This window comes from Ammodytes marinus (assembly GCF_949987685.1).
Source record: "Ammodytes marinus genome assembly, chromosome: 14".
NCBI classification, from domain to species: domain Eukaryota; kingdom Metazoa; phylum Chordata; class Actinopteri; order Uranoscopiformes; family Ammodytidae; genus Ammodytes; species Ammodytes marinus.
Window position 1 is genome coordinate 30,273,779 of NC_137218.1, and position 20,233 is coordinate 30,294,011.

General features: G+C 40.2%; 1 protein-coding gene across 1 annotated transcript in view; it reads right to left on the bottom strand.

Annotated features, from left to right (window-relative positions):
• Positions 1-8,013: 8,013 nt before the first annotated feature.
• The window catches only part of sim2 (SIM bHLH transcription factor 2), a gene marked incomplete at both ends in the record, with an annotated part of 120,200 nt that continues 107,980 nt past the window's right edge, over positions 8,014-20,233 (bottom strand). Inside the window, 2 exons of the mRNA XM_080041509.1 lie at positions 8,014-8,194; positions 8,282-8,429. Coding sequence (XP_079897635.1) covers positions 8,014-8,194; positions 8,282-8,429 — 329 coding nt within the window. The remainder of the gene's footprint in view (positions 8,195-8,281; positions 8,430-20,233) is intronic.

A 20,233-nucleotide genomic window follows, 5' to 3' on the forward strand; every position in this document is an offset into this window, starting at 1 on the left:
CGTAGACACAATACCAGCCTCTGCTAGTTTTACGACTCACACCCTCCTGTCCGGTGCCGGGGATCGAACCAGCGACCTCATGGTTACTGGTCGGCCACCTTACCTCTAGGCCATCCTACCACCCCAACTTTATACATGTCCAACTTGAAAATATTATTTGAAAGCTGCAGTAAAATTATTACCAGACAACATTTGCACACTCATTCATGAGCCTGGTATTAAGGCATTAGACAGTGTAATAACGCTTCATGACATGTTATTGAAATATCCAAATTGTTTCACTTTACTTGAGGCAAACAAAATCATTCATGACAGTTTAATAAATGTCTCATGACAGTCAATGTCAAAACCTTCCGCATATATAAGTTTAATCTTACCACATAAATCGAAGTTTCTTTACACTTTACATTTGATAATTAAGCCTACTATGACATGTTTATGACTGTTGATGTTATTGGTTAATGTCAAGTCAACATAACCAAGACATCAACAAGATATTTTGTCTCAGTTTATGTCAGGTAGTCATAACAAAGACATCAACAAGATATTGTGTCTTAGTTTATGTCAGGTTGTCATAACAAAGACATCTCATAAAATGTCAATGTTGCATTAAACGTGACATAATAGACCTGTCATGACCATTATCAGGCATGCAAACTTGTCACCTTTCGGCGAAATTCGCCGTTTTGGAAACGAAATTGGCCATCTATGTGATTCGTGGAGATCCGTTGAGAAAATATTTTTTGGGGGGGTGGAGGGGGGGGGGGGTCTGATGGCCAGCTGTGTGTGTGTGTGTGTGTGTGTGTGTGTGTTTGTGTGTGTGTGTGTGTGTGTGTGTGTGTGTGTGGTGTGGTGTGTGGAGCGGAGCATGGACATGGAGTGACCATAGTGACTAACTATGATTGACGGATGCTAACTCCTATCATATGAGCTTTGACGGTCATTTGGCCAATCAGAAACAGTGTTTGTCAGAGCGTCTGCAGGAAAGTTTAAATTATTTTCTCTCAGAGTCATCGGAGCGTTCAAGTAGCCGCAGCCGCAGTACTATTATTTTACCGTGTAAATGTGCCTACAAGTGTTGCCACCCGTCCCGTTTTTCCCAGAATTGTTCTCTTTTTTTCACCAGCAGTCCCGGGAAAAAAATAAATCTCTCCCGGGACACAATTTGTCGCGTTTTTTTGGGGGAAATGCCAAAACCTAATTTAATTTCCTTCGTTCAGTAGTTAAGGCCGTTTCACACGGGCCGAGGCGTTTGTTGCACCAACTAATGCATTCTCAATGGAGAGGCGAGCGGGGCCGGGCAGAGAGAAAGCGCAGCGTTCCGTCGTCAAGCGGCACGACAAGCGGGCAGGGGCGGTCTCAACGATCTCGGGGCCCGTTTCAAGACCCAGTGTGGGGCCCCCCACTTTTTTTTTTTTTTTTTTATATAAATAATGCTAGTGCATGCTCCCAGCGAAAAAAAAAAAAAAAAGATTGTGGAAACCATTTGGTTCATGGACGGATTTTGAGATAATGGGCCCAGACTCTTAGGGTGTATTCACACATGCCGTGTTTAGTTCGGTTGAAACGAACTCAGATGCACTTCTGCCTTCGGTGCGCATCTTTCAGGCAGGTGTGAATACAGCAATCGCACTCGGGTGCGGACCAAACAAACGCTCCGAGACCCAGCTGAAGAGGTAGTCTCGATGCGTTTCCAAACGCACTCTGCTGCAGTTCGTTTGTGGTGTGAATTTGTTCGGACTCGATCCGACCCAAATGCAGGAGGCACTGTGCCTTTTCTTTCTTTTCTTTTTTAATAAATAGCCGTCAGCTTCACATTATGGGAAAGTGTTGTTGTCACCATTATTAGGAAGATTAGTTGTGGTTTGACCGGGAGCCCAGAACAATATAAATGCTGAATGTGTTCAGCGATCACATGAAGGAGAGGGGAGCGTCTCTCGCACAGTGCCAACAGGTTAACGCTGCGCAAGAAGTGTGTTTTTATTTTGCTTCCCATGTACGGGACCGTCAATACTATCCCCGTGTCAGTTTGGAGCTGAACTGCGCCGACCCAGCTTGAGCCTATTCTTCTCGCGTGACGCGCATCCAGCACCAAAAATACAGTAAAAATGATGTTTCACATCGTAGGCTACAAGCCACATAACGTGGCATTGACATAAGGCTACACATTATGACCATATGAAACAACCATAATTTGATGTTTTTCCTCTTTATTTATAGGTTAGATGTAGGCCCTTTTATTATTTTTAGCCCCATATTATATCAATGATATATATTTCGCAGTTTAAACTTCGTGCTTCCTGTTTCTCTCCACCCCAGAATGTCTGTCCAATGAATGAATGACCTCAGGTCACGTGTGGTTTTGCTTCGTAATGCTGGTTCACTTGCAAAAGGGGCAATATGAAAGTGGACCACACCAAACAAAAAAAATCAAAACTCTATTTGGTCTGGACCAAAGCAAGTGCACTAGCGGACTTTCCCAGTGTGAATACACCCTTAAAGCCCCTCCCCCCCATTCCTCCCTATCCCTATTCAACAGATAAAGGGTGGATAGCTACTTTTTATGAACAGTATAGAATTTACAAATTTTTTACCGTTTTTCTAAGCTGTTTTTAACGTTTTTCTTGGTAAATAGGCTACCTACACACTTTGTATTGTAAACGTCAAGAAGGTTGGCTGACTAACTTGTTTTGCTAATTTTACTATTCATCTGACAAAGTTTTTTTTTGTCCTTAATTCTCTTCACCAGAATACACCAAATTGCTTCTTTTAAATGTTAAAATCACAAAAAAAAAATGCCCCCAGACCCCCCTACTGGGTTTTGTTTTCGGACTTCTCACCTTTTTCATGGCTTAGGAGTTTGCATGCCTGCATTATGAAAACAGTCATTACTATTCATAATCTTCATGACAGGTGTCATGTCATGATTATGACAGTCTAATGAAAGTGTCATGTCAGTCTTATGCATACCCCTTAAAATAAAGTGTTACCCTGTTGCCTTTCTATCATCTCGAACCAGTCTGCCCATTCTCCTCTGACAACAAGGCAAGGCATTTTCGTCCATGCAACTGCCGCTCACTGGATATTTTTCCTTTTTAGGACCATTCTCAGTAAACCCTAGAGATGATTGTGCGTGAAAATCCCAGTAGATCGTTAGTTTCTGAAATACTCAGACCAGCCTGTCTGGCACCATGAACCATGCCATGTTTAAAGTCACTTAAACCCCCTTTCTTCCCCATTCTGTTGCTCAAGTTGTCCTGTCAAGGGGCCTGTTGCATAAAACGGTAACACTTTATTTGAAGGCGTATACATAACGCTGTCATAAGACTGTCATTACACTGTCATGACACATGTCATGAATGGTTATGAATGGTTATGACTGTTGTCATAAAGTGTCATTCGGTAAATTATGTCACGTTTAATGACACATTGACATTGTATGAGATGTCTTTTTTATGACAACCTGACATAAGCTAAGACAAAATAACTTGTCGATGTCTTGGTAATGACAACCTGACATAAGCTAAGACAAAATAACTTGGTAATGACAACCTGACATAAGCTAAGACAAAATAACTTGGTAATGACAACCTGACATAAGCTAAGACAAAATAACTTGGTAATGACAACCTGACATAAGCTAAGACAAAATAACTTGGTAATGACAACCTGACATAAGCTAAGACAAAATAACTTGGTAATGACAACCTGACATAAGCTAAGACAAAATAACTTGTCCGTGTCTTTGTAATGACAACCTGACATTAATGAAGACTAAATATCTTGGTTATGTCGACTTGACATTAACCAATAACATGACCTGTCATAAACATGTAATAGAAGGCTTAATAATCAAATGTAAAAAAATTATTTTGATTTATTTTGTAAGATTACATTAAACTGTCATATGTGGAAGGTTTTGATATTGACTGTCATGAGACCGTTATTATACTGTCTAATGCCTTTATAACAGGCTCATGAATGATTATTTTGGCCTCAGGTAAAGTGAAACAATTTGGACAGTTCATTAACATGTCATGAAGCGTTATTACATTGTCTAATGCCGTTATAACATGCTCATGAATGATTATTTTGGCCTCAGGTAAAGTGAAACAATTTGGACAGTTCATTAACATGTCATGAAGCGTTATTACACTGTCTAATGTCGTTATAACATGCTCATGAATGATTATTTTGGCCTCAGGTAAAGTGAAACAATTTGTACATTTCATTAACATGTCATTAAGTGTTATTACACTGTCTAATTTTGACATTGACTGTCATGAAACCTTTATTATACTGTCATGAAGTATTGACTTTACCTCAAAGGGAAACAATTTGGACTTTTCAGTAAATATTATTACACTTAATTATACACACAACAGTGTTAACTGCAGTAGTATCCACTTTATAGATAACATGAAGCATATCAGTATTACATGTGGAAAATACCTTAACAAAAGCAATATAAGTCAAGACAGTCTGTTTTATTTGCATTGAGACACTAAACAAAAAATATATACATACACTTAAAACAGAAATAAGAACTACTTTAAAATCAAATGCACTTTCCAGTCCTTAAATTAACAATCCAGAGATTGTATGTTATATAATATATGTCATAATGGCTGCTAAAAATCACCAGGAAGAGATCAGCTTAAACACAAAAGGAGGGCAAATGGCACTCAGCCTTCAAACTTTGTAGGCATGTTAGCTTCAGCATATAACTAGTGCAAACTTGTAAGTGAATATGGTGCTTAAACAGGCAGATTGCAGATCAGCAAATCATAGAGCTATTAGCACACACAATACAAACAGAAATATACATTAGATCAGGTTGAAGTAAATAAAAGATACATAAAATAAAAGAGACTGTGTAGGCCTACTGCCCTGGCAGTGCGTAGTATGGAGCATGACAGCCAGCTAACATTTAAAAGCCCAATAAAGAATAAAAGACACAATGCTTGACTTCTCTTGTTTCTTCGTGAACCTTGTATTGGTAGGTTTTTCTTTGTAAAACTGTAACATAGACATGAAAAAAATAAATCAATATACACAGTACCAGACCTATACAGACAGTAGACAATACACACTAAGTAGTATATGGTAAGTATACACACAGCTATGCTATTCCTATTTAAGAATTAAACAACACATGACTGTAAAAACACAGCTTAGCATGTATGACAAAGTATAGTGAGCTAGCAAACAATTAGCTTCTGTAGTAGTGTACCTGCTAGCTAACAGGGCCACATGTGCAATCAAATAAACATACAAGTAGCTTACTTTACATTCTTACACGTGAAAGCTAATGTTAACATTGCACACTATCAACACTTACAGACAAATAGTCTCCAAGGCAAAGGCGTTATAAAGAAATACTCAGCAGCATGTATAGGCTATGATGTCCCGGTAGACTGCATACAACTGTGAAAAAAATTGTAAGCTAGGCAACTACCGGAGATTTGGCGCTAGATCCTGTATGCAACACGTGAGGGCTCACTCTGACGCTTTTTCCAAAAATGAAAATATTAAAACTTCATATTTACTTTGAAAAACTGCTATACAACAATAATTACTGACTTATAGTTAAGGCAGCACAGACTGTCTTGACATATTGCAATTGCAAGTATTGTTATATAGCAGTTTTCCTAAGTGAATATGAAGTGTTAATATTTTTATTTTATCTTGGTTTTTGGAAAAAGTGTCAGAGTGAGCCCTCACATGTTTCATACAGGATCTAGCGCCACATCTCCGGTGTTTCATGTAGCCTACATTTTGTTCACAGTTGTATGCAGACTATAGGACCAGCATAGCCTACAGATAAATTCTGCAGGGTATTTCTTTATAACGCCTTTGCCTTGGAGACTATTTGTCTGTAAGTGTTGATAGTGTGCAATGTTAGCTTTCACGTGTAAGAATGTAAAGTAAGCTACTTGTATGTTTATTTGATTGCACATGTGGCCCTGTTAGCTAGCAGGTACACTACTACAGAAGCTAATTGTTTGCTAGCTCACTATACTTTGTCATACATGCTAAGCTGTGTTTTTACAGTCATGTGTTGTTTAATACTTAGATAGGAATAGCATAGCTGTGTGTATACTTACCATATACTACTTAGTGTGTATTGTCTACTGTCTGTATAGGTCTGGTACTGTGTGTATATTGATTTATTTGTTCATGTCTATGTTACAGTTTTACAAAGAAAAACCTACCAATACAAGATTAACGAAGAAACAAGAGAAGTCAAGCATTGTGTCTTTTATTCTTTATTGGGCTTTTAAATGTTAGCTGGCTGTCATGCTCCATACTACGCACTGCCAGGGCAGTAGGCCTACACAGTCTCTTTTATTTGATGTATCTTTTATTTACTTCAACCTGATCTAATGTATATTTCTGTTATTATTGTGTGTGCTAATAGCTCTATGATTTGCTGATCTGCAATCTGCCTGTTTAAGCACCATATTCACTTAATGTCAAAATTAGACAGTGTAATAACACTTAATGACATGTTAATGAAATGTACAAATTGTTTCACTTTACCTGAGGCCAAAATAATCATTCATGAGCCTGTTATAAAGGCATTAGACTGTGTAATAACGCTTCATGACATGTTAACGAACTGTCCAAATTGTTTCACTTTACTTCAGGCCAACAGAAACATTCATGACAGTATAATAAAGGTCTCATGACAGTCAATATCAAAACCTTCCACAAATGACAGTTTAATGTAATCTTACAACATAAATCAAAATAGTTTTTTTACATTTGATTATTAAGCCTACTATTACATGTTTATGACAGGTCATGTTATTGGTTAATGTCAAGTCGACATTTTGTCTTCATTAATGTCAGGTTGTCATTACAAAGACACGGACAAGTTATTTTGTCTTATGTCAGGTTGTCATTACCAAGTTATTTTGTCTTAGCTTATGTCAGGTTGTCATTACCAAGTTATTTTGTTTTAGCTTATGTCAGGTTGTCATTACCAAGACATCAACAAGTTATTTTGTCTTAGCTTATGTCAGGTTGTCATAAAAAAGACATCTCATACAATGTCAATGTGTCATTAAACGTGACATAATTTACCGAATGACACTTAATGACAACAGTCAAAACCATTCATAATGTTCATGACATGTGTCTTGACAGTGTAATGACAGTTTTATGACAGTCTTATGACAGCGTTATGTATACACCTTCAAATAAAGTGTTACCCATAAAACTAAGATAAGGGATTAACCTAGGATATTTATATTTATTTTGTACTTATAACCATATACAGGTGCATATAAAAAATTCAATATCAATGAAAAGCTGTTTTTTTCTGTATTTTAATTCAAAAAGTGAAACATATATATTCTAGATTCATTACACATGAAGTTAAAATAATATAGAATGAACGTTCTTTTCAGAGGGACGACCTTTCTGTATTATAAATCCTTTTTTTGATTGGTTTTATGTAATATTCTAACTTGGACTTTCCATGATATTCTATTTTTTAGATGCACCTGTAGACTGCTCACTGTCAAATATTTTATCATTAATCAATACAGGGGCATCAAGATCAGTTGGCAGAGAATACAACTGCAGTATGAAATGAACTGCCCCCTAACTTACAGTTCAAACTAGCAAGGCATTGTGGAAAAATGGGCCGTCTTTTCCATTTTTCCATCAGTAAATCTGTGTTCGATCTCTGGGTCTACTTCTGAAAGCTATGGGCTGGCACTTAACAGAATTACTTACACCTGGCTTGACAAAGTAGCCCCTTTTCATCCTGAATTGGCGTTTAAGCAACTGACTAATCCAAAGTGCCCAGGCTAGACTTTGTCAAGGCTGGCTTTATCAATCATCCTGGATACCTTAATTCCACTTTTATGCAACAGGCCTCAGGTCTACATGCCTAAATACATTGCTGCCATGAAATGTACCTAATAAAGTGGCAGGTGAGTGTATACTTAACCATACCACAAATCATTTCCCATAAACTGTGTAAAAACCTTGAGCTTTTGTTTACTCTGAATTACTATCACTAAGATGTACCTCAGTATATGGAGCTGTTCTGAGTTTTGTCTTCATCCTTACTGCTTTGGTTCTCAGTTTGTGGTGGTCCTGAGAGAGATTCAGACTGAGGCCAGGCTTAGTGGCTCCACTCTGCTCGTCAGATAACTGCAGGTCCTTACTCTCGATGTCACTGTGTGCAAACACAACATGCATACACTGGATCTCTTGGTTTTGCAGGTTCAACATAGAGCATTTCAGGGGAAGGCCGCAGACTCACGTGAGGACGTAGTTCACACTGACAATACAGTGAGGTCTGGAGGAACGGCTGTTATGGACAATGGTGGCATAGCTCTGCACCCACACCCAGCCTCCATGCTTTGATAACATGCGGTAGTACTTAGTGGTGACCTGCCCCTTCACCAGTACTACAGGGAACACAAAGATTAAGATCAAAGAAAATAAATCCCTGAGTCACAGAAGATGTGCATCAATCATTTAAAGAAGCAGAAGTATCTCAACTGACAGAACTCCGAACCTGCAGTAACTGATTTCTTTGCCCATCTGGGTACTGACCCAAATGGCCATAAAAATAAGCTGATCAATATGATACCTTTCAAGTCAATATGGTGAACCTGTTAGCCAGCTTACTTTCACATTAAAGGGATAGTTAGTTTTTTGTGTGGTTGTATGGGGTACTTAGGCATAGTTTGACGGTAACCTTATGGAGATGACGAGCAGCGCAGTCACTTTAAGGAGTTTGGGGGAGATGTCAGCCTTGTACTGTTGCACAGGGTGCCAGCAGAAAAAAGTTTTTTTTACCACATATAGGGGAGAACGGGATAATCTGAGACACTTTTTAAATTTGCTCCCCTCTAAGCGAGCTAAAATTATTTATCACTCAAATTTACACATTTCCCATTAATTCAGGATGTTTCCTAGAAATGGGCATTAGCTGATTTTTTTCAAGACAAAGGGCAGTGAAAATATGATTGTTTTAAAAAAAGTTGTCATGTGTCTCACTTTACCCCAGCTGTGGGGTAAACTGAGACGGACCAGAAAAATCAAGGGGGTAAACTGAACCACTTACTTTTTACACTCTGAAACTACCATAACAACACAAAGTGTAACAGAATCCTGACAGCTAGCTTGAAAACCAAATATTACAAGACTAATGTCGGACTAGTAACAGAATCATGGGGTTTGGTCAATTAAGCAAAACATTTTTCTAAACACTTGAAAGTTACTCTGATCAAATACAACATATAATTCATATTCAATAATTAACATTCAAATGACAGATAGAACCAGTTAGATTAAAACACAGTCTGGGGGTCAGAACACAGGACCCTTAGAGCCAGCTAGTGTCTGGGGGTCAGAGAGAAGGACAATCAGAACCAGAACAGTCTGGGACTCAGAAAAGGAGTAGACCCAGCTGTCATTTTCCATCTTTTGAGTCTTTTTTTCTGCATTTGTTTTATTGGGATCATTCATTGAATAAAGACATATTTTTAGAGTCTATTGATTTTAAAGGTCACTCTCCTGTCCCCCACATACATACGTGCCAAACCATGCCCTTGCTGACACCCCTTCAACAATATAACCCCCACCTCCAGCCCACATTGTCTTTTGTCTTTTCAAACAAGTCTCCTTGCTACCTCAAATATAATGGATTCATTAAAAGAGGGCACAGACACTGTCTCACTTTACCCCCACAGCATTTGTCTCACTTTACCCCCACTGCCACAATTTGAGATAAGATAAGAAAAACTTTATTGTCTGTCACAAGTGACAGAAATTTCAGCAATTCAGGCTAATCTTCAGTTATCATCATCACATGGTTTCATATGTTGGTAGTTCATCAACATGTGTGATAGAAGTTTTTTACCTGAATGAATTTAATTAGGCACAACAATCGATTAAGATGACAGCAAGAAAATGTACTTTTACATACAAAAAATAAATTTTTGTGAATAAAAACATGCTTACAACTTCACCATGAGGTCCTCTCTTTCATGGCCAAGGGAAAATGAGACGGGCTTGAAAACGTATATCTCACATGACCAAAAATGTGTTCCGTGTCCTAGATACAGGGGATGTCTCACATTACCCGATGTCTCACATTCCCCCGTCCTCCCCTATAAATTACATTTAAAACATGATAGATTTAGGATTTTATTACTGCTTTAGTTTGTTGCCTGACTGCCGTTTATTTTTGCAGTTTTTTTTCAAAAGACGTTCGGCCAGGTATTACAACTCAAACTCACGTTGGTGCATTGCAACGTATCAATCAGCTAATCAGCTGTTTAGAGCAACTGCGGCTGATTCAAGATACACAAAAAAATTAAAAGGAGTGATCATGAAAGCGACAAAGACATGCCATTCATTATAGAGATGAGAGCAAACCTTTATGAACCAGAGTATACAGAAGTATAACGGAATAAAAGGGCAGAGAGAGAATGGGGAACCTAGAGACCAATTGTCAACGCTTTCATAATCACACATTTTTCTTTCTGCCCCTGGCGAAAGCCGAAGTCCGAAGGCATTATGTCATGGGCGTAAAATTGCGTATGGACGGTGTGGACGTGTCCATACCAATATTCAAATGTGCTGAAATTGTCCACACCAATATGAGAACGAGATGACAACGACGAGAAAGGGTTAATGCGTTGCCTCTTTATAGTCCCGCTTTATGTATTTAGTGATTGGCTTTGCCTCCTGTTGGTTGTCGTGGGTTGTGTTTCGGTTAGCGGTAATTGGTTGCTTAATTTGAGAGCGGTAAAACAGCTTCTGCTGTCATTTTGGGACGGAATCAATCAGCTCAGCTGCTGCGCTGTGAATGCGGCTGAAGGAAGACTGTCGGGGAAGAAAGGGAAAGGAGAAGACATTCGGAACTATTTTCGCCAAACAACGGTAATTTAAGTTAGTAATCAAACATCTCATTGTAACACTGACAATGACATACTGTAGGTAAGTCTAATCAAGCTTCGTTGGAAAATAAGATCTGACAGGACATGTCTGTCTGGACCACCGGCCATGCAAAGCGAAGTCTTTGCTTTTTATTTGTCCTGGAGGTTATCCGATGCCGACAGGCTACATTATAATAAAAGAGAATAAAACACTGACGTTATCATGCCAGGGCAATAGGTGGCGGTAATGTGTCACGTCACGTCAAACGCCATAGAAGAAGAGTGGTCAAAACTAAAGAGGAAATGGAAAAAGAAAAAACCAAAGCAGATGTACGTTTGCGCTGTGCAAATTGCGCACCATATATGCCTATTGATTGTGCTCTGCTATGTGCTGTAGTAAAGATAGGTCGCCACTCGCCTTGGAAACAATTAAGCCCCCGTAGACCGCAAGCATCTTGTCTTTTTTACTCGCGCGAATCAACATTCTCTGCAGCCGTCACTGGCTTGTGTTGTTTCTCTCTCACCGGCTCGCCGAGGCTCGGGCACGCTCGCGCTTCAGCTGCGCTCCAACTCCCCGGTTCACTCATAAACTGAAATTCTGAGGCGCGGACAGCCCTACTGTGAAACATAAGCAGCCAAGGATGTATGAATATAATAAGTTTTTTAGTGCAAAACAATTGATAGCCGCTCAACTCTTGACTAAACTGTACATAGATACATGATAACACTGGTTTGGTTCATCGGCGTCGGCAGACCCTTTTCACCGGGGCACGTGCCCCGTTGTGGATCTGCGGTGCCTGGGTATGCCTGGGGCACTGATTTTTTAATTAATTAATTTATTTATACCTTTAATTTTTTTTTATTTAAGTCTGACTCATCTGGCAATCTACAGAATGCATGCTTGCATTTTTTTTTCTTAAAATAGGCCTATATGCATGGTGCCCCCCTCATTGGCCGGCCGCTGCAATGAAATGTACGTGACGAATGCACACACTGAGGAGAGAATCATTCTCCTTGATATCGACTTTTTGAACCTGTCCAGCACAGCGTCAGCGACCATTCACTCCGGCCGGCGTGAAGTGAAGTAAACAGTAACGGCCTCCACACACATCCTGCGTCTACCTCTGGAGCGCGTCGCGTTACCTTATTGCTGCCTCTCTCTGACTTTTCTCGGACACACATCGTCTCAGCAGCTGCTGCTGCTGCAGCAGCGCTGCTTCTAAAAGCCCTATCTTTCTACATAGAGTTTTCATAGATAATTCCCATTAAAAATGAAGTTATTTCATGTCATCTATGATGCATATGATTTATATTGAGTCTGGACAGTAATCCGTTCGCCCCATTGCCATTTAAAAAAAAAAATGTTGCCATATTTTCGCTTGTTGGAAGTTTTATTTTGAAGGGGACACACCAGGAAATGGTGAAACTACAGCGAAAGCTGCCAGTATGAAGTCAATATGACTCTCAGCAGAGTATTTCAAAAATCACTTTACTGATTTATACGGGAGAGAGAGAGGGGGGTGTGGTCGGGGAAGAAGAAGGCCGTAGACACAGATAGAGCAACGGAAAACTGTTGCGCTCATCATGATCTTTTTTATTTCTTCACTATATTGGATCTCTATATGTGTCATTTATCCAAAAATGAAATGCCAGAACTAATTGAAAATTAGGTTTTAAATCCCTCAGATTTTGATTGCACAATTAAATCGTGAAATAAAGGGATTATTCGCGTATACGACTGAGGGATGTTTTATTTTGAAATAAACACACCGGGTAAACGTGTAACTAGAGTGAATGCTGCTGGTATGACTGTCAGCAGAGTAATTAGGCTCGTTCGACCTGTCGCCGTCTTGCTAAGACCTGCGCAATTATGACGCTCGTCTTGCTGAGCGCACTGCATTATGGTTAGACTTTTTGTCCCACTTGCACCCGTGGCTGGCTGCGGCTCGGCTGCTTGAGACTTTGAAGTCCCGCGGGACCAAGACGGACACAGACACTGGAGCAAGTCGCTGCAGTTGCTCCCCACGGGCTGCGGGAGCGAAATGTCTGATGGGAAACGTCTTGCTGACAGGCGGAGCTGAGCGCTAATTGGGAGTTTAAACCTCGTGCCTTTGATGCGTTTCCCCAATTGGTTAGGCAAAAGTCTGACATCACCGCTCAAAATTAAATTACGATCCATTCTTTTTGATTTTAATTTATGTTTAATCATTAGGCCGCCACAATATGCATTTAAGCAGAAATGTACTTAATCAGAGTTAAACCTCTGAACCCTTGACATAGAAATAATTTGGATGTGTAACTCTCCTGTATAGATATATTTAAAAGTGAACACAAACTTGAGTCACATAAGATCTTGGTGAAGTGATTTTTAAACCATTAAGATTAAATCATAGGCTTATTTCAAGTGATCTAAATGGTCTGGGGATTGTATTTTACATGTAGTGTCGCAAAGCCAGACCAAAACTACAACAAGTAGTTTGTTTGTTACACATCATAATACAGTTCATCATATCCATCTCTACAATAATAATAAGGGATCTTTTCTTAGACCTTCTTTATTTAGGCCGATCATATTCGTTATGTGAAGGGAGAAATACTAAACCTCCTTTATTTGGATTTGTAAATTATTCTTGTAAATTATTCTTTATCACTTAAAAGTAGGTGTTCTAGTAAAGTAACAAGAAAGATAAAGATGTGTGGGGAATGGGGATATTAGCTTATATCTCGTTTCTTGTTTTGCAAATGCCCCTCGCTTTTAAAGTGTTTACTCGTCTTTGTGTTGTGTTCTGCTTCTAATCGGTTGTAGCATGTGTGACTCTCCTGCGAATATGTTTCTAATAGGCCTTCAAAATAAAACTAGAAAACGAACTGCATCCGCAACAAGGACGCTACTTCCGACTCGGAGCTGTCCGGCTTCAGTCAGGCATTTTCGTCACTCCCCCGACTGCACTCGGCTACTCTCGTCTACTTTCCAGACGAGCTGAAAGTTAGGTCGAACGAGCCTTTTCTCTATCAGTTAAAGCACAGAGACGCGAGAGAGACGCGCTGCTCTCAGAAAAAAATAGGCGAGCCTCCTGAGGTGAAGGGGAGCGTCGCTGCAGACGTGCCTCCGACGCGCCTCAGCAGTGCGTCTGAGGTTGGATGTGTGCTCGCTCTACGTTGATTTCTGTGACAAAAAGTCAGACGCAGACGCGAGGTAGACGCACAGTAGAGGTAGGATGTGTGTGGGGGCCGTAAGCGTTACATTTTTATCCTCTGGAAGCATAGAATGTCTAACAGCTGCAGTTGTGAAAGGACATTCAGCGTACTGAGACGCCTTCACACTTGGTTGAGGAGCACAATGGGGCAAGATAGGCTTCATCATCTTGCCATCATGTCGGTTGAGCGAGGAGAACTCTCCAAATTAAGCCAGTCACAATTGATCGACAGCTTCGCAAAAATGAAGCAGAGGCGCTACCGTTTACTGTTAAAAAAATGAACAGTTCCCCTATCTTTCTGGCCATGATATACACACCTCATAGGATCATCACCATCACACCATCATAGGATGGTCTGAAATAGAAATGATAAACACAGACATGTATGTATGTAGAGGTGTTTTTTTGTTTTTCCTTTTACAGTTGCACATTTCAAGTTTTCAGTTTTCAAGTTCATGTTTGCTGACAGATATTTAATGAAGATACGCTTTATGATAATAAATAAGTGCTATAAAATATTTGCTCGCGTGCTTGCATTAATTATCTGTGCCCATGCTTTTTTTAAATAAATAATTGCCCAAAATTTTTTTAGCTCGCGCGCTTCGCGCGCTCGCATTTTTTTTTGGTGTCCTATTGTGCCCCTGTATGGTATTGGGTGAGCTGACGCCCCTGGTTTGGTTAATAAACTAGTGAGCGGTTGGATGCTGGGTCTGGGCCGAGGGCGTTTCGCCAAATTGTGTGACGTTTTGCCAAAATGTGTCCCCACCAATATAAACATCAAAGTTACGCCACTGCATTATGTTTTCGGGTTGTCTGTCCTTCTGTCCATACAAGAAGTTTGCAACTAGAGGGGTTCTCGCCCTGCACAGGTTCATTAGGTTCCTTATAAGTATGTCAGTGCTAACTCTAATTACATACATTTTCCATACCATTAAACAAACAACGGCAGAGTTGAATACTATGGTGACGGCCATGCGGCTAGAGGAGGCCAAAGCACGCATTACACAAGTGGAGGAGACTTGGGAACAGTTGGTAAATGAAAAGTAGAGTAATTGTGGAGAGAGCTGGCCCTGCACAGTGGTGAAGCACAAACTACATGAGCTCAATGTCAGCTACACAGTGGCTTTCCCTGCAATTCCTACTTCAAATGGAGAGGAACAAATTTGCTGCAGCATAGGGGTGTAACGGTACACTAAAGTCACGGTTCGGTACGTACCTCGGTTTTGAAGTCACGGTACGGTACAGTACGGTACGGTTCATAGTTAAGGGAGAATGAACAGCTTTAGCTGTCAGTAACTAGCTGACAGTATGTAACATACAAATAAAATGCATAACAAATATAAAAATACTGCTGCAATTCTCCAATAAATAAAATACTTATTAAATACTAGTGTAGGTGCAGTATAAACAAAAATTGCAATGAAAAAATATACAGTAGGCTATTAATGGGTCTTTTTGACTTTAAAAAAAGAAAATATTGATGCAGCTCTCTTAACCCATTGATGACTATTGCAATCTAGGATGCATGTCCTTAATGCCTGAGGGTTTTCTGAAAAAATAGTACGAATTGTCAAGTCTACCAAAACCTTAATATCTAAGCCTGCGTAGCACATAGAAACATGAAATAAAATACATTTAAAAGTTAAGGTTCACAGGTTTTATTTAAACATGCTCCCTTAGCGCTTACAGACCAACACATTTTTCTAAAAATCGTCAAAATTAGATGGGGGAGAAAATAAATAAATAAATAATATAAAATATTTAAAAATAATGTGCTAAATGAGGTTATAATCCTGCTTCCTTTTAGCATGGATAGTAGTGACTGAGTGTGCAGTGGAGGGATAAAGATAGACAGATATAGGAAGGAGAAGATCGCTTTATTTTATCATTTAGTTCAGTTATCACTGGCACCATAAACGCAGACTGACTCCTGCTGTCGGGAGCCGATCAGCTGGTCCAAACGGCTGTATACCACGGAGATGAAAACGAAACTGAAACTTAACTATCGCCTGGCTGGGCTGAATTTGAGTTGGAGCAGCAAAATATAGCCTAAATTCATAAATATTGTTAGTAAATAGATGCAATGTGTTGTGTGATTTTCGTCAGTAGCCTATAGTAGACCTAGATTCTGCGCTCCGAACGCCACAAACTGTTCTGTAATACACTATCGCCCTGTATTTTTTTAATTATTATTATTTATTAATTTATTTTAAATTTTTTTGATTGGCGTGATTTTCGGCAAACCACACAACTTTTGGGTGGTCAAGTGGTCTTACAAAATCAACAAAACCCACCTCATGTGTATTTGAACCAGTGACGGTGCATTCTATGTTGTGCACGCCATGAAAATTAGATAAAGTAACAATGCTGCGTTACACAGCATCAGGCAGGAGATACAATGTGGCATCGCGCAGCAGCCGTCATCAATGGGTTAAGCTGTTCTCTTATCAATATAAAAATTGCAGCATTAATTAAATGACAGCTTATGTACGTTCATTATAAAAGAGAAATTACTGCCTGGGTTTGCACAGCTCCTTTTTTCTTCACAGTAACGGTGATAGTAGCCTAAACACCTGGATGGTGCCTTCTAAAATGCGTATGCATGTTCGACGTGTTGCCGCATAGGCGATCGCAGTGAAACAATGCCCCTTCTGCCGACATTGTTCCAAACGTCTATCACTGTTTTCATAATTCACCTAGAATCTTAAATTATCTCTCAAACGGGATTTGAATGACAGGGGGCGCCTGCAAGCTCCGGTTTCCTGTTGACTTTCGTCATGCAGTTCGCTCTCTGTTCGATAGCACTGTATAACATCTTTATTTGCACTACTGATAGACTGTAAACGAGGGTTACTATAACTGCTAATAGTGATGCAAACGGAACACTAGAGTGGAGAGCTGTTTATCTCTTGCTCTGACTGCTGCGTGAGAACTCGGCCGCCTGTCAGTGCTCTGGGACGGGGGGAGTGGCCGCGGAGTCACCCGCTGCTTGTTTAGAAGTCAAGAGCGATACATGCTTTAGCGACAGCCAGGGTCTCCAAAAGTCACCAATAACACCAGAAGAAGCGGCTAGATTGGTCGCTGGTCGCTTTTTTAAAAAAAAGAGTCGCCAGAGGGGTCTGAAAAGTCGCTAAATATAGCGACAAAGTTGCTAAGTTAGCAACACTGCCTGACCCTCATGCTCACCATGGAGATAAGAGACTCTCAATCGCTGGCTGCTACTGCGCACGTGCGAGCCGAGCCGGAGGCTAAATGGTCCGGGGGGAACTCCGACGACAAGTTTTAAGTTCCACACCGCAAAACAAGCCTGTACATTCGCCATATAACGCTATGTACGCCACGAACGGACCGCGGTCCAGCTCTGTAACACCAAATACGTGCCTGTACCGTCACGGTACGGTACAAATACATGTACCGTTACACCCCTACTGCAGCAGCTAAGATATTTGTCAACAAGCATGAGCAGGAAGGAGTTGTGGACTAATATACACTAAACAGAGGGAAGTGAGCTGCTGTTTACACAAAATATACAGTAGTGTGTCTGTTTTGAACTGAACTGCTTCCTGTGAAAGGCTGCTTAGGGTCATCTCTCGCGAAAAAAACACAAAACAACAGAAGCTGTGAAATCCCATGGACCTATTTGCAGTTTTCTTTTTGTTATTTTTTCTTGAACACTGGCTGTATTAAGACATACTTTTTGTTTTGTTTTTGTTGGTATGTGTGTGAAGTATGTGTGCTAGTGGTAATTTAAGTTAGTGCTGTAAGCCTGCCATAGTTGATCAGCAAGGGAGCTGAGGAACAGATCTAATTCAACACAGACAGCATTCATCCTATATTTTCCACAGAGCATCAGAAATATATGCCTACAAATCAGAGGGAATAAATCAGCCTCAACTTGGGAGCCTTTGTCAGTCATTTGGAGAAATGTCTGCCAACCTAAACACCAGAAGGGAGGGCAGAATAGTTTTCATTATTGTTTTATTATACATGTTCATAATATGGCGATATGTGTTAGCCTTCTGAAGATCATTCACTCCAGGTAAAAGCTACTGGAGCTACTAGTTCTAGGTTCGAAACGAGTGGACTGCACTACAATTAGACCAGAGACCAGGGGCCTCATTTATAAAGCTTCCTGCGCACAAAAACCTTGCATAGACAGGCAGAAATGTGCGGTAAAATTTGCAGTGGCAAGCGTTGGTATTTAAAGAAAAAAAATTGCGGAGAAGTGTGCGTATTCCCACGCCAACTTTCAGCCATGCGTAGCGCTCCCGCAAAGTTCTCCTGACTTGGGGAATCAGCGACACTCAATGGCAACACCACAAAGTTAAGCTCAGTCTTCAGAAAAAAACAGACAAATGACTGTGAAATGCTTGGCACCCAATATATTTAGTCAATAAAAGGTATAAGCTTACAGTCAAAACTGAAATTATTCATACCCCTGGCAAATTTTGACTTAAAGTAACTTTTTATGAATGAATGAATATCTTTATTGTCATTGTAACAGGTACAACAAAATTAAGTGCAGTCCTTTTAGTGCAAAAACATCTGTTATGAGAAAATTAATTTCACTCATCACAATGTATTCATAAATAAATAAATACAAACTAAATAAAAACGATATAAATAGTCAACTATAAGAAGAAAAAAAAGACATAAGACACAAGACACACCCACACAACATCCACATTCATAAATGTGCTTACACAAATGTGTGTGTCCCCACTATGCCCTAGTTTTAGCAGAATTTAGTGAGGTTATGGCTGTTGGGTAATAATTGTGTTGTAGTCTGTTTGGTCTTGTTTTCATTGACCGGTATCTCCTGCCTGATGGCAGTAGTTGAAACAGTTTGTGACCGGGGTGTGATGAGTCCTGCAGGATGGAGTGTGTCTTTTTGAGGCAGCGGGAGCTGTGCAGTTCTTCCAGGGAGGGAAGAGGGCAGCCGGTGATCTTTTGTGCTGCCTTTACGACCCCCTGGAGCCTTTTCCTCTGTGCTACTGTGCAGCTTTTAAACCAGACACACAGACAGTATGTGAGGATGCTCTCTATTGAGCAGCTGTATAAGGACACCAGTAGTTTTTGGGGGATGTTGTTCTTCCTGAGAACTCTCAGGAAGTAGAGTCTCTGCTGGGCCTTCTTCACTAGGGCAGTGGTGTTGACGCCCCAGGTCAGGTCCTCCATGATGTTCGCTCCCAGGAAGCGGAAGTCAGAGACCCTCTCGACACAGACCCCACCTATCAGCAGCGGCTGGATGGCCGTCTTCTTCCTCCTGTAATCCACAACGAGCTCCTTGGTCTTCGTAGTGTTGAGGAGCAAGTTGTTGGCACTGCACCACCCCACCAACCAGCAAGCTTTTTCTTGATTGGAAATGACACAGGCTTCTCCCAAAAGATGATAAGTCGATGTACAAGAGGCATCATTGTGGAAAAGAAAATTTGGTAGCACTTTATTTGAAGGTGTATTCATAAGACAGTCAAAGGACTGTCATTACACTGTCATGACACCTGTCATGAACACTATGAATGGTTATGACTGTTGTCATAAAGTGTCATTCGGTCAATTATGTCACGTTTTATGCAACATTGACATTGTCTGAGATATCTTTGTTATGACAACCTGACAAGCTGAGACAAAATAAGTTTTCGGTGTCTTTGTTATGACAACCTGACATAAGCTGAGACAAAATAATTTGTCCATGTCTTTGTAATGACAACCTGACATAAGCTAAGACAAAACCTCTTATTGATGTCTTGGTTATGTCTACTTGACATTAACCTATAATATGACCTGTCATAAACATGTCATAGTAGGCTTAATTATCAAATGTAAATGAACTATTTCCATTTATGTGGTAATATTATATTAAACTGTCATATGTGGAACATTTTGACATTGACTGTCATGAGATGGTAAATGGACTTGTATAGCGCTATATCTCCGTTTATCACAGACCCAAAGCGCTTTACATTGTTTTTTTGTACACATTCACCCAGTCACACACACATTCATACACCGATAGCAGCAGCTACCACGCAGGGTAGGCTTAGCACTACAGGAGCAATTCGGGGTTCAGTGTCTTGCCCAGGGACACTTCGACATGTGGCGGGGAGACGGGGGATCGAACCTCCG